Source organism: Chamaea fasciata, unplaced genomic scaffold, assembly GCF_029207755.1.
Source record: "Chamaea fasciata isolate MVZ Bird 193981 ecotype frontalis unplaced genomic scaffold, bChaFas1.0.hap1 SCAF_10, whole genome shotgun sequence".
NCBI lineage: Eukaryota > Metazoa > Chordata > Aves > Passeriformes > Sylviidae > Chamaea > Chamaea fasciata.
The window spans coordinates 2,478,096-2,493,006 of NW_027094095.1; the positions used below are offsets into that span (position 1 = coordinate 2,478,096).

At 50.4% G+C, this 14,911-nt stretch overlaps 1 protein-coding gene across 9 annotated transcripts in view; it reads right to left on the bottom strand.

Moving 5' to 3' along the window:
* The window catches only part of PACS2 (phosphofurin acidic cluster sorting protein 2), a 76,207-nt gene that overhangs the window by 6,345 nt on the left and 54,951 nt on the right, over nt 1-14,911 (bottom strand). For 8 of the 9 annotated variants that reach the window (XM_066192019.1, XM_066192016.1, XM_066192015.1 and 5 more), the window contains 4 exons: nt 9,559-9,601; nt 6,142-6,184; nt 4,840-4,975; nt 1,470-1,696 (listed from right to left, as the gene is read on the bottom strand). In XM_066192019.1, coding sequence (XP_066048116.1) covers nt 1,470-1,696; nt 4,840-4,975; nt 6,142-6,184; nt 9,559-9,601 — 449 coding nt within the window. Of the gene's footprint in view, nt 1-1,469; nt 1,697-4,839; nt 4,976-6,141; nt 6,185-9,558; nt 9,602-13,892; nt 13,926-14,911 lie in introns of all 9 variants that reach the window. The other variant, XM_066192018.1, reaches the window with a different exon arrangement.

Genomic DNA, 14,911 nt, shown 5'->3' on the forward strand with positions numbered 1-14,911 from the left:
CACCAGGGGTGGCAGCTCCAGCGCCAGCAGGGCCACAGCTGTGCTGGCCTGGCAGTGACCTGGCTGCAGGGTTATGCACCCATGTCCTGCAGTCCAGGAGGCTCTGCCAGCCTTCTCTCGGAGTCCACCAGGAGTGACTCCCAGGCCCACAGGCAGAGGATGTTGTGAAGGACAACGACTGGCAGCCAAAATGTAAATGCAGAACTGCCTGGCTGCTTCCTTGAAAATACTTTGTTGCAGAGCTGTTCTCAATTTCTAAAATGTTTCACATTACCAAGGCCAGGAGCAAATACAAAATCACTGACAACATTCAAAATGCCACTTGGTTAGTTTGCTTTGAGAAAATAAAGCCACGAGTTTAAGAGCAGCAGACTATTTATCTTCTACTTCCTTTTGACCCACAAAGCATTCTGTACAAAAGCATAGGAATTATAAAATAATGGAATTGTTGAGGTTGGAAAAGATCTCCAGGGTCACTGAATTGAACTGCTAATCTAACACTGCCAACTGCATCACTAAACAATGTCCCCAAGTGCCACATCTATACATCTATCTTTTAAATACCGCCAAGCATGTAGGGATGGTGGCTTCACCACTGCCATGGACAGCCCATTTTAGGGCTTCACGACCCTTTTAGTGAAGAAATTTTTCCTAATAGCTAATCTAAGTCGCCCCTGGCAGACCTTGAGGCTACTTCCTCATTACCTGGGAGAAGAGACTGACTCCTACCTTGCTCCAATCTCCTTTCAGGTAGTGGTAGAGAGTGATAAGGTCACTCTGAGCCTTCTTTTCTCTGGGCTGAACACCCCCAGTTCCCTCAGCTGCTCCTCCCAGGACTTTGCTCCAGGTTCTGAATCACCCCACTGGTGCTTGTGTGGGGGTGGGTGCAGGAGGAGAGTGGGCAGCCTTAGACTTCATTTCAGGAGTCTCTACTGTTTTGTCACCTCACGGGGATCTGTGCTACTTGCTGGGCTTCTGTTTTCCCTTACGTGCCTTTTTTATTCTCTGTGGCTCTTTTGAGTTAAAGGTTCATAGGATGGGGGTACCATCCCAGAAAATACAGCTATCCCAAGCTTCCAGCACACGGCCAGAAAGGAGGGGCTCATTTACCCTCACTGCTGGTTGGGGCATAAGATGCCTCTTATCTAATCCAATATCCCAAAACCGTACCAGCAGGCTCCCAAGGAACACAGGGAAACTGCCCAGGCATGGCCTTCTGCGTGTCCTTGCTCTGTCCCCACCTTTGTTCTTTTGGCCTAGACCATCTCGGCTGTTCAGCCATCAGGGTGAACACATCTCCTTTTCACCTCACACGGAGGAACCACCCTTTAAACCCTATCACTTCACACAGTCACTTCCCATCAACTGATTAGGATTTTGGGATAAAAATAGGACTGAGGTGCTGTAATCCAGCACTGACGAGTCAGGCAGCTCTGGAGCAGCAGGACAGGGACAGAAGGACGCCTCACCTTTTTTGTTTTTTTCTTTTGTCACAACAGTCATGGACATGGTTGGCGTGGTGGCGATCTCACCGCTGGCAGGTAACCTGCTGACCTGGAGGGACCGGAAAGTGCATTTCAGTGTGTTTTTGGTAGTGGAGGGGTCCTTCTTCTCCGGGTCTCTCTTCCTGTCCACGGGTGGAGCTGCAATCCAGTAATCCACCTGCAGGCCCATCAACTCAGCACCGAGGCCCTGGCTGGGAAACAAGAGGAGGTGGTAATTCCTGCGTGCCTCTCAGCAGGGCTGCCATTCCCAGTCAGGGGATAAACAGCTGGTTCTTCGAGGAATCAGGCAGTGACATTTCACAGTGAGCCTCAGCAACTACAGGAGCTCAAGAAGTCACCCCTGAGCGATGCAGCCTGGGTCTCATTGCACAGAACCTCAGTGAGCCAGGACAAGCTGCAGTCCTGAGGGCGAGCAGTGGGGAAGGGAGCACACAAGCACTTCCCATAGATGATGCTGAGCTCTATGACACAGCAGCAAAGGCAGCTCCTGAGATGGCTCGGATTACTTCTTTGAGTGGGGAAAAAAAGGCTGTAAGCACCTTGCTGCTGCCTCCTAAGCACTGGTGAGCGACTGTCCAGGCACAGCACTGCCAAAACCAACTCTCAGCTGGGATGAACAAAGCCTTGGCAGGCACTCAGTTCCCAGTCTTCCCGACTGGCTTTTTGCAATTGCCTACCCCCAAGCCTTGCCACTCGCTGGGGAATTCCACCGTTGGAAGAAAAAATGTTCTGCCAGCCCCGTCATGTTTGCTAAACAACAGCAGATTTCAGGATATGCTCTGTTGTTGAAAACTCCCGTGCATCATGTGGTAGCAGCCATGCATCACCAAAACATGCTGCCAGCCCTTTCTTGAGCCAGGAAACATAAGATGAGCAGCCTGGGGAAGCTCCAGCCCCTCCTGCCCCTGCCTCTCACTGCTAACCCTGAGGGGAGCAGGGCTTCATCATTCAGCAGACCTACAAGTGACAGACTATACTTCTTCCTACACAGTGACAATCAGTGTTGAATAATACACAAGTACTAGACAAAAACCTAAATTTATCTACCAGTCTGTGTCCCCAGTTTGAGAAATGGCAGTTGTTAAGGAAGATGAATCTGTGATCTTGAATGAAATATGCTGCCCTCTGCACCACCCGTCTAATAAGAAACTCAAGGTAAAACAAGGACGTCCCATCATTACAGTCCTCTCAGCAAATCATTTCCTTTTCTTTGCCATTCATTCAGCTAAAAGTCAGACTGCAAAGCAGAGTTCATCTTTGATGACTAAAACCAGGTTTTTGGTTCTCAGGGCAATATTCAGAAGTGAGATTCTTTAAGGATGATGCTTTGGAGATGCTGCTTTGAGTTTTAAGGCTCCTTTACATCACATTTCTCGACTCAGTCATAAAGACAAAGCATGCTAATATTCACTAGGCCTAAGGAAGATTTTATGTCCCATTCCCAGTTAAACACACGGCTTAATCATTCAGTTTGGGTCGCTCTCCACCCCCTGTGCTGTCACTTATGGATCAGAGGAGACGAAAAAATGTTGAATCTATACTTCCTCATTTCTTCATGATTTCACCACACAGTATGAAACCAAAAAGCATCAGATTCCTAGAGCTGGGGTGTCAGCTTCAGATTTATCACATCCAAGGCTTGCAACTTTAATACCCTACGCTCGTGGTGGCACCAGTTCCCAAACCACTTCCACCTTTGGAAAGCCCATACACAAGGCTCACAAATAAGGATTCAGCTCTGCTCCCCAGAGCTTGCATGGCCCCCAGCTCTCTGCACTGCCAGCCAGCTGCTGCTGGGGCACACAGGGGCTCTCCTGCCATCAAACCACAGGGACACACAAGGAGGAGCCTGGGGAACTGGGCCCCTGGCACAGGTGAATGGGCACTAGCACCTTCCAGTGCTGGGCACCTAAACTGGCACTTTCACATCTCTATTTCCTCCTCTTAAAAGGGAACTCTTAAGCCAGTATAAGAAGTCAGAGGTTAAAGGTCCGTGCCAGGGCACTCTGGGGTCAGATGAAAGGTCCCCATTCAGTCTTCAGGAGGGACAGCAGGGGATGCTCCCTAGGGAGAGCACATAAACCCAGCGCCTGGCACTTCCCCAGCCTGACAATCACAGGATTAGGGATGCTAGAAGGGACATCCCTGAAACATCCTTTAGTAGCCATTAATGGACCTGCTGTCTCTGAATTTGTCTGACCCCTCTTTGATCTGCTGCTGCCACAGAAGAAGCAGCAGAGGCAGACATGGTCCCTTCCCTTCTCCCTTTTAACTGAGCTCTTGAAGTGTCACTGTGTGCCCCCAGCTCTTGTGCAACAGGGTTCAGAGAACCCCAGAACTGTTTGGGTTGGAAGAGACCTCTAGAAATGATCCAGTCCAAACCCCCTGCCAAGGCAGGGTCACCTGGAACAGGTGACACAGGGATGCATGCAGATGGGTTTGGGATGTCTCCGGAGAGGGAGATTCCACAACCTCCCTGGGCACCTGTTCCAGTGCTCTGTCACCCTCTACAAACCCCAACCCCCTGACTTTGCACAACTTGAGTGGCTTCTTGCTTTCCTCTCCTCTCCTAAACTGCAGAGTCCAAATGCTTCTAGTTTCCCCTTCTCACAAGACTGCTGCTACGTTCCCTTAGAGGTTCAGGGGAGTTAACAAAACCAAGGGAAACTTCACCAAGTGCCTCTGAGTACTAGAACTGCACAGAAAGTGTTAGACAGCTACACCAACATTTTGTGCAGCAACAAAATGAAGAGTCATGGCCAGGGCAAGTCCTACTGGCAATTTTCTAAGGGTTTCCTCCCTTCACCCCTAAAAATTTCAGCTAAACCAGGGCTTAGTATTACCTGTAGGTGCAGTCCCCTTGCTGTTCAGATGTTCTTTCAGGCACCCACATGAATGGGAGCTGCAGTTCCACCTTACAACTGCCAGCACTACCCCCACGGAGAAAGTCATCAGCTCCTTCAAAAGTCACTGTGACCTTCCGCTCGCTTGGCCGTTACAAACATAAGAATCATGAGGGGTTAGCTTGGCACCCACATGTACTAGGAGTCACTAATTTTTTGAATACATCTATCGTCCCAAGCGAATCCTGCCCTTGAGACATGCAGCCTTCCTACTAAGTGCAAAATCTCCCCTGCCTTCCCCAGCTCCTTGTCAGCCTCAGCAAGGACACAGTCACTCCAGAGGCAAAAGAGGTGAAGGGGAAAGGTGACAACTCCAAATGTTTGCTAGGGATGAAGGAAAAGCTATGAATTTTCCTCTGGAGGAGTCCTCTGTCATGTATGTGCCAGATAAGCCAGCCAATGCAACTGTAAGGAGACAAAACATGGTTTACCTTGGGGAGGAGAAGCTGCCTGTAACAGATGGTGAGGAAGGGGGCGTGGGGGAGGCTTCTTTCACAGCAGGAGACACGGAAGGCGGGGTGGAGGAAAGGACAACAGAGCTTGAGGGAGCTGCATCATCAGAGTCACCTTAAAAAAAGGAAGTTAAACAGTTTGTCTGGGTTTGTCTCACAGCACAGAACACTGGAATAAAGCTTAATCTCCTTGTGCACGTGCCTGCTGCACAGGTTTGTTCAGATTCAATCCACAGGTCAGCTGGCCCATCAGTTCTGACTGGCTCCACAATTCCGAGGGGCTTTGTATGACTGGGTACAAGGCAGGCACAGACACTGACACTCCCTGGTGTTCCTCATTTGGCATCTGCTCTCCTAGGGTTTGCTCCCAGCTGACTTGGAGCCTCTTGCACAGCCACAGCCCAGCTCACTGATCTACAGGGAATCTCACCCTGCAACCACTGCAGGGCAGCACCACTCCTGGAATCCAGTACCACTGGGCGATCAACAGGGATCTCCCCATTCCACCTGCCTCCACCCTCCAACAACCAAGGCTTCATCCCCGTCGTGTTTGGCCCTTCAGGATGGTGGGAGCACTGTGGCAGCAAGGAGTGACCCACAGAGGGGCTGCCTCCATGACAAACCTGCGTGTAACCCAGGCCACACGAATCTGGGTTTGACAGTGAAGCAATACGAGAAACAATACCAACACAAAGAAAACAATATTCCTGTGCATATGAAGGAGAGGAAAAAAAAAAAAAGTTCTCATTGACAAAATAGCATCACCCCACGTCTGTGTATGTAAGCAGATAGCATCCCATATATCAGCTTTGCACTCCCCCAATAAAAAATAAATGGGTCTAAAATTTTGTTCACCCTGAAGTTCCCAGGCACTGAGATCAATTTCATTCAGCAATTGAGCCCACCGTAGGGAGACAGGCATGAATTTCTGATGAAATGCCTCCTCAGGCTGAACCAGGAACCTCAAACAACTGTATCAGTAAATCCACCCCACTGACAGCATTAGAAAAATGATGTTTGCACAAACGTGAGAGTAGAGCTTCCCTGGCTGTAGGTGTGGGAATTTCACTGGGCCTGAAGCTCCACGTAAAGTGACAAGAAAAAAGGGCCTCTCCCAAGAGAGAGGGCTCCTCTTCTGCAGACAAAGCATTGGGAGCTAATAAAATCCAATTCCACCCCACAGCACTCCAAGGCATCAGCAATGGACAAGTCTGCTCAGCCTGTGAAGTCAGGCTCCCACCTGCTGTAGGACACAGAAAGCACACGCAAGGTGTTCCTTACCCGATGTTGCAGAAGATTGTTCCACTATTCCAACCTTCACCACCTAAAGGGGGCAAAACAGAAGAGCTCTATCAAACAAGAGCCCCCTGAACTTCAGGAACCCAAACCTCAGCATTGAGCTCATCTCTGCTCTCTCCATGGCACTGTCCCTGCAGTCAGAGAAGTGAAGGAGTCCTCTAGGAGCCAGGCAGGTCCTGGCAACGCCCAGCCAAGCAGTGTCAGCTCACATCCCTTACCTGACCCACACAAAGGACAGCACAGATCCTGCAGAGCTGTTACAGACCTGCCCAGCTCCGCACAGCCCATCAGCTCCAAGCAATGGCAACTCCAGGGAGGACAAAGGCTCAGAAATATCCCTTCAGCACTGCTTTGATGCACCTGCTAAATTGCAGACACGCTGCTTCCATTGTTCAGGAGCAGGCACTTCCAGGGTGCAGCTTAGTTGGGGTTTGTTAGGAAACCACAGAAGCAACAAAGTACAGTTTCTGATCAGAGTTATCTATTCTCTAAGCAAGGGAGGTGTCCAACAAAGAAGATAAAGCCCCTAGTAAAGCCTCTGGAGGCAGACAGGGACAAGCCACCACATGGACAGGTCAGAACAATCCAGATCGCACTGTAATAAGGGCACAAATGTGTTGTGACCAGTCACCAAAAGGCACAGTAAGATTAATGATAAATGTCACTGGCAATAACTTGTGGAACAGAACATGCTGCAAACAAACTCCCAAGAACACACTATGCCTAAAAAGATAAACTGGCCCTTGGTGATAAGAAAGCAGAGACCTTCTGCAGTGATAATCCGCTATGGTACACAAGGATCATCACTCCCAACAGCGCAGAGAAGCAGCCTTTTTGAGGTCCTTAAGAAACATGTATCCAGGGCTAATGTCAACCCTACACAAATGCTGACAAATGGGAAAGAGCTGCAAAGGGAGCTCAGGTCAATAAAACCTGCTTCAGAATGAGAAATTATGTCACGCAGACTGTGTGGTTTGAAAATAGAAGTTCATTAAGTTCAGACACGACCATGTCTGGACCACATCCCTAGGGAGCACATTTCTGTAATACGGGATCAAAAAAAAAAAAAAAGTTAATTATTAGAAGTAAAACGCTTTTGCAGAGTCTGGAGGGCAGGGAGGGGTATGCTCAACAGCAGATCTTGGAGAGCTGTCAGGCTCTCTGGTGGATTCTCATTTAGATCCAGTCTTGAAAAAGCCATCATGAATTCAGCAGAGCGTACACAGGCTCCCTGAGGGCTCACTGGCTTGGGAGAAGGAGGCTGCAGCTCAGTTTGGCCAGTCTCCACCCAAAAGGCAACAAATCAGGCTTTGGAGTGCAGCAGCCATTTGTGCTGTAGGTGTTAAATGCCAAGAGGATGTTTCAGAGACTGTCACTGGCTGTGAACAAGAGGAGCAGAGTTAGGGGAGGGACAAGCAACACAGAAAACTGCCTGCAGCCACCTTGATCTGCAAGCCAGGCAGGAAATCTCTTCTGGCCTTTTCCTCCTTGTTGGCTGACAGAAGATGCTCAAGTTCAGACACATGGGAGGAACACAAGGTTAAACACTTTCCCTTCCCTCCACTCGGGGAGGTGCATGAGAACACTGCAGTTCCAACAGGCCTCTATCCAGGAAAGTTGCAGCAGCCAGCCCCCTGTCCCTCCAGGAAGAGGCACATCCTGTTAACTCTCCTGGCAACTGGCTGTCAGCCCAAGGCAGCCTGAGCCTGGCTTTTGTGCCCGCCTGGCCCCTCGTAAGGCTCCACTCCCAGCACTTTGAGCCCAGCCGAGCAGCACGGCACTGCCCTGCCCATTTCTGGGTCAGAGACTGCACAGCCCAGCTGCAGGACACCAGGTCTTGCAGCCCAAAAGCCAAGAGCGCACCCAACATCAGGAGCTGCAAACCCAGAAGTCACTGGCTCCCTCTCTTCCTTGTCCAACAGCTCTGAGCAGGCTGCAGCTGAGGGAAAGAGCCTCAGCGTTCAGTCCTGCCTCAGACTTTGTGAGACACCTGCAACTGGCCTTTCAGACTCTTCAGATGTGTTTCACAGGGCATTACTGTGTCAGGAATGCTTCAGAATCAGGAGCCAAGCAGCGGTGATTTGACACTCATCACCAGGTACACAGGAAGTCAGTCTGCGTTTTCAAAGCAAGTTTTTGGGGGGTGGCAATGTTATGTACACAACAGAGTAATGACACTCCTTTCAGATAATCAAATCCAGACTGGAAAAGCAGTGCCAATGTCAGGACAACAATCATTTTAGAGCAACTGGATAAACACCTTGAGCCCCATTTGCTTGCACAAAACACAGGACTAAATCAGTCCTGAAAAAAGCTTGCAGAGCCCAACAACAGCCTGGGATGTTCCAAGTCCTCTAGGCTTTTCATGTTACTGGGAAAGGTGAAACAGCTGTTTTGTAAGAACAGTCCACCACTAGAAATTGCAGTTCACGGGAGATACAAGTTCCCAGCAAAGCTCATCAGCAGGGAACAAATTGGCGAGACGTGTCTCTCCGCTTTTGCAGAAGGCATCTCTCCTTCAACAAACAAAAGTGGACTGTCATCTCAGGAACACTGCAGAGAGAGACTCTCACTATGAGGAGACACCAGAGTGAAAGCAGGGTCAGCCTGAGGGCGAGAGAGACTAAGCTCTTTAAATGCCTTGGGATTTCAGATGAGCTGGGGACAGAGGGGATGCGCATGTGTCAGTGTCAGCAAGGCCAGCGTGCAAGACAGCAGCAGAAGCTGGGAAGAGGACATCCAAGAGCTGAAGAGCAGCCAAGGGATTTCTCCTGGCTGCAGGTCAATGACTTTACACCTAAAACTTAATGAATTGAAGAGCACGATCAAATAAGGGGAGGGAGGCTAGAAAAGGCAAAGAGCCCAAAATACACTGACAGAAGAACAAACGTGGCCCTGTCCAGACACTCTGCACTTGGCACCTCAGATGGGAACACTTAGGACAGGAGGAAAAACGAGGGACTATCCCAAACACGTAACAGTGGTACAAATAATCCCCAGGGCTGGGATGTACTCTCTATTTCTCAAGGAACTGACGGGATACTAAGGGGATGGGAGACCATCCGTGACAAGCATGCAGAGGACCTGATGCTGGAATAGCGAATTTGGCCGAAACAATCAACCAGGGCAATGCTAGGCACAGCGTCCCTATAATCAGGTTTCCAGGGACACATCACATTCCTGCCTGAGAAATAAAATACACCCTGCAGTTTTTTGAAGTGTCTTAGACTTTTGATGACATATCAGGCAGCTGCATCCAACCATCACATTGTTATGCTGATAACCTGCCTCAGAGCACCCAACGGCATCTGCCCTGCTCCAGAAACCTGTTAATTTTAGGTTAACACCGGAGAACATATTCCAGCTTGCTTGAGACAGCATAACCACGACAACACTCACCCCAACAAAGGGAATGAACTTCTGTGAAGATTCTTCGTCGGGGCTAAAGGCAAAGAGAAGAGAGTTGTTAGCAGCTCGCCTCCACCGCAGGCACCATACTCACTCCATATGTCGCATTCCAGCATGCAGCAGGGACGGACAGGATGCAAGCGCCAGTTCCACGCTCCTCTCAAGGCCCCCTGCCAGCACCAGGAGCCTGCACGGGCGGGGAGGAGCACGCAGCCTACGGCACGTGTCTGGGGGGGGGAAAAGGCTCTTCCTCCCTCCCTCACGCTCCACAGAGAAACATGCTTGGATGGCATGGCAGTCACCACAGACACACGGCCTCCCACTGCGAGGAGATGGATCTGTGCCACGACAACATGGAGCGCTGGGGTGTTACTTACTAGAACCCGAGGCGCTCTGCCCGCGCCGCCTCCAGGCGTCCCCCCTTGGAGCCACGTGCCACAGCTTGCACATCCCCAAAGCAGTGGCCCTGCCGCGGGTTACAAGCCGTGACACGCGGTTACTGGTGAAGCACCGGCAAGGACGTGCCCTCACACCCACACTCACACTCACACTCTGGCACACCCTCCCTGCTGCTGGCAGCTCACGGGCCCTCGCACAGGCACACCCAGGGCTCGGGCACCGGGGCACGCAGCCACAGCTGAGCCCAGCCGAGCTAAAGGCACGCCGTGCCCCGGCAGCGGCCGGACACGGCGCCGCACACGCCCGGAAAGGCCCTCTCGCTCTGGGCCCCACCAGAAAGCAGAGGGTGGAGAAAGGCCAGCAATGAAGGCCACAGTCAAACCCAGCAGGAATTAGGGGGAGGCTTGGCAAAGACAAGAGGAGTGAGGAGGAAGGCAGGCCAGAAGGGCCTGCAGAGCCATTGCTCCTTTCGGTGGCAATGGAGATCAGAGCTGGACCCACAGGGTGAGAAGACCACAGGAGCACATCCACACGTTTGGAGCAACTACAGGTCAGCAGAGGGAAGTGAGCGCACAGGCAGGACACACATTTCTCAGTGACTGAGCACAGGAAACAGGTAGGAAGCAGACAAACACTGAGACTTCTCATGTTTCTCTTCCTGTGCATCCTCCAGTGCTCAGAAAAAAACCATCCAGAACTGCTTTCATCCAGAATTTAGCTGGGAGTAGCATAAATACTGCAGGCATTTCTGCGCCGTTTCCAGCATGGATCAGAAATGCACCAAATGCACAAAGGTTGTTAACCCGTGTGATCAGCACCGGTTGGACACTTTTCTCTAAGCCCCAAGGAAAGAATGACATAAAACTGCAGCGAATATGACTCAGCCAGAGCTCCCTCATGGTCCAAAGCAGAACACGATTTTGCAAACAGTCTCTCGCTTTGGCTCAGCTCTGCTTGCCCATCCTTAAGGCAAAGCCAGGGCCTTTGCTCCCTTCCTACCTCACACCCTCAGGCACTGCACCCTCGTTGTTCTCCCAAGGCACAGGATACAGTGACCAAGTCCCTGAGTCCATGTCGGAAGGCAGAAAGGTCCCATCTTTGCAAATACAACTGCAGGGCCCCGCAAACACATCTCCCACAAACACGACGTCTCCAGCTCGGGGTTTGCAAAGGGAAATGAGAAAACCACAGAGCTGCTGGGAGAGGCACAGAACAGAGGCTCAGCTCTTGTCTCTTTCCTTTAGCTCCATGGGCTCGGAAGCACATGCGTCCCTGGAAATGCAGCTTATCAAAACAGCTGCTCTTCATGTAGATGAAAGAAAAGATGAGATGACCATGCTTGTTCCTCATTTCCTCCTTCATGCTCTTCCCAATTTTTGTTCTTCAGGACCTCAAGATCCCAAAATATTAATTCAGAATCTTTCACCTTGGTAACAGCCGCTTTGATTCCTCCTCCTACCACAGCCCTGCAACAAAAATATCTCCCATCTCTGGAAAGGCAGCTTCCCCTCACCACCTCAGCTGCACAGATTCCTAGGCTGCAGAGGGTTAACCCCACGTGTCCAAGGTTTTGGTTTTTTTTTTTTACCCACAAGGCTTCTGAAGGCCCTGGTACCTGAGCTGTAATTTAAAGCCAGACCTGGCCCAAATTTGTGATTTTTAGCAGTTATTGATGTTTCATCTCTCTAACCAGGAGGGTCTCAGGCACCACCTTTATTCCAGTCAAGTCCTGAAGGAGGCAGCGGAAAAGAGAGGACTTCGATCACTGAAGGACTGGCAGGACTCTGGGCCATTTCAGGCCAGGCACCAGCACCACCAACTCTTCACTCATCTATGAAATGAAATCTGTCCTGCCCACGGGGCAACTCCGGCTGTCTGCTGGCCAACACTGTCCCGCTTCCACCAGGGTCAAACCAAAGAAGGGACAAAGCAACACCGGATCCTCACGACACATCAGATGAGTCTCCTCTCAGCCTTCCCAGAAACCTCCTTTCCAGCACTCTTCATATCCCTGTGGCAGGCTGAACATAGTCAACACGACATCCACAATTTCTTGAACCTTGACTCTCCTCTGCTGCGCTGCTCTTGCATTTCCAGCAGCTGCCCGAGGAGTTTCCTGCAATAACCAGCCAGATAATACAAGCTCTGCTGAGCCAGAGGAGGGACCAGGCCCCTGTTCGCCAGCTGTATTCATGTCCACAGGGTGGGTTTGAGGAGAAGCACTTGGAGCAATGACCTGGACTGTGCTCAGCCACTGCCCTGCAGGGCCTCAGAGACACACAGCAGGCAGGATCAGTGTAATCTGTGCTCCCTACTGCCCAGGAGCCCTCCAGTCCAAGGGAACTGGGAGCAAGAGCTGGGAAGTGTTCTCAAAAGCTTTTGGTAAACACATAACCAGGCAGGCAGCGATCCAGCCCTTGCCCTGACAAGTGAACAGTGCTTCCATTTCCAACAGCCAGGCTGCTCCCCAGATTCATGCAAGGGCTATCCAGAAGCCACATGGCATGAGCTGTGCTGGGCACTGAATTACAGTGGGTGACACCAGCCCAGAACTGACCAGCAATCCAGCTGCCCTGGGAATGCGTGAGCGCTGGATCTCAGCCCTCAAGTACCACAGGGTTTCTTTCAAGAAAACAATACAGGGAGACAACAATGACGGGCCCCTCCTAGTGAGAGGCCCGGCCCATTCCCACAGTCTCAGCTCCCCAGCTGTTGCCTGGATTAGTGCAATCCTTCAGAATACAGTAACCAGGACTTCTCCCAGGGTTCCCAGGTAGAGTCAGTCACCCAGTGTAACTCAGAGCAGCTGCAATGGCACTTCATTTCCTTCGTGAGCCCCTTTCCTCATAGCCAGCCCCCTGCTTTCAGGTAAGGCCAGCAGATGCTCCAGAAGACCAGGACAAAGCTTTGGCACCATTGCAGTCCATCACAGGCAGTACATGCGCCAACCTTTGCCATGACAAACAGAACGAGGGCACGGGGAAAGAGCGGGGTCACTCAGAATAGGGACAGCTGGCAAGAGAGTTTAAAGCAGCTCATCACATACAGCTACATCCCAAAGACTGGCTTGGCTTTCCTTGGACCACTAGGGCTTGTTTAACAGAGCAAATGCCAGGATTCTGGGAGATTTCTCTTGCAATGAATTTGTAGGTAGTGCTGCTTGGTTTTGCCTGGATCACTGCCTTGAAAGCTTGCCTTGGAGATGCCATTCACCTCAGGCCTCAAGGGGGAGGGAGTTGCAGCAACTTTGTGTGCTGAATACAAAATAAAAAATGCCCAATAATCATATGATTCAAAGCAGGGGACCCTGCAGAGCTTGGGGGCTTTGGAGGCAGCTCAGAGAGCACAGCTCCACTGCTAGCACACATCTGTCTTCTCTTTCCTTAAGCTCAGAGAAGTCCCATACATTTGGGATGCTCTACCAGTAAGAAAACAGTCCTCAAAATTTTGATTCCCGGGAGGAGATTTGCTGGTCTGCACTCAGACCCTGCACAGCTGATCCCCACCCCGAGCCATTGAGTGCCACCTACAGCACTCCCGTCCCAACAGGAGGGATCTGAAAAGCCTTTTCTCAATCCTCATCCTTCTGGAGCTACACTGTATCTCTCTGATGGCTAAGGGGAAAGGCAAGGAAAAACCGCACCTTCTCCACGTTGTACTGCTCTAAGCTACTCTCTCAAGAACTCCCTCATTGCCACTCAGTCTACGTGCTGGGGACCCAAATGTGTGGTCCAAAGGCACAGCAGTCACTTCCAGCTATGCATTCTGCCAGCAGATGCCACAGTTTCAAAGCAGTGAGCAGAATTCAACCTAAAGCACAAAGTGTGCATCCCAGACCCGCAGGAGCTGTTAAACAAGGCACAAATCACCAGTTCACCGGGAAAAGAGACAGGAGCTGGGAGAAGGAACCTAAAAGGAACTGATACCTTATGGTAAAATCAAAATGAAAGCTCTTTTTCCTTTTCAGGAAGCAACCAAAGAAAAAGATAAATGCGTTATTATACTTACAACAAAGTGATACATTTGCTTAGATAGTGCTAATGGACACACAATTTCTGTGCTGTTTTCAACAATACCCTCCTTAAGCTGCTGCCAATGACAGAGACCCCCATTCCTAAAGGAAAGCACAGGAGACAACTGCTCATGCTCCACTGGAGAGCCTGCTCCTCTGACTCCCTCTCCTTTGCTCATGGGGTACTGACCTGAAAGCAGAAGTTATTTTAAGGCAGACACACAGAAATACTGAGAGACTGCAGGCTATGCTAGAGTCTGACCATAAGTTTCAGCAATCTCTCTTCCCAATAACCTCCTAAATTAAAACTGTGAACAGCTTCAGGCATGGCACCAGGGTGCAGAGGGTGTCAAACCCAACTGGATCAGACCAGCGTGGTAAAGTGGTCCTGCACACTGCTGGGAGGGATAAGGGCAGGGGATGCTCAAACACGTTTCAGATGCTTTCCAACAAAGTGCTGAACTGACCTTCTGGACACATTAGAAACTCAAAACCCTTAAATGTGCCTTACTGACAAAAATGAAGCTCTAACAAGCTCTGAATGGAGGAGGCAGTGGAAAGCAGTGCAGAACCCAGCACCTGAAGGGTGCAGAGAAAGAACCAGGCAGCCTCAGAAGGGGTTCACACTGCACTGGAGTGTCTGAGCTCCCAACTGGTGACAAAGGTGAGGCTTCACACTGAAAACAAAACGCAAAACTGAAGGCAAGAGCTTCAAGTGTTCTGTAGCTCTTTAAATTTCATCCTTATTACCACGTTAACTTTACAGAAGACCACAAATACATGAAGAGACTAGACTAGTCTCTTTTACTTGACTAGTCAGTCTGCAAATACAGGAAAAACACGTAGAATGGGTGAAATTTCACTGAATCATTTCTGCACAGTAACGTGAGCGCAGACAGAGGAACAGAAAAGCAATATACAATGAGAATTTCC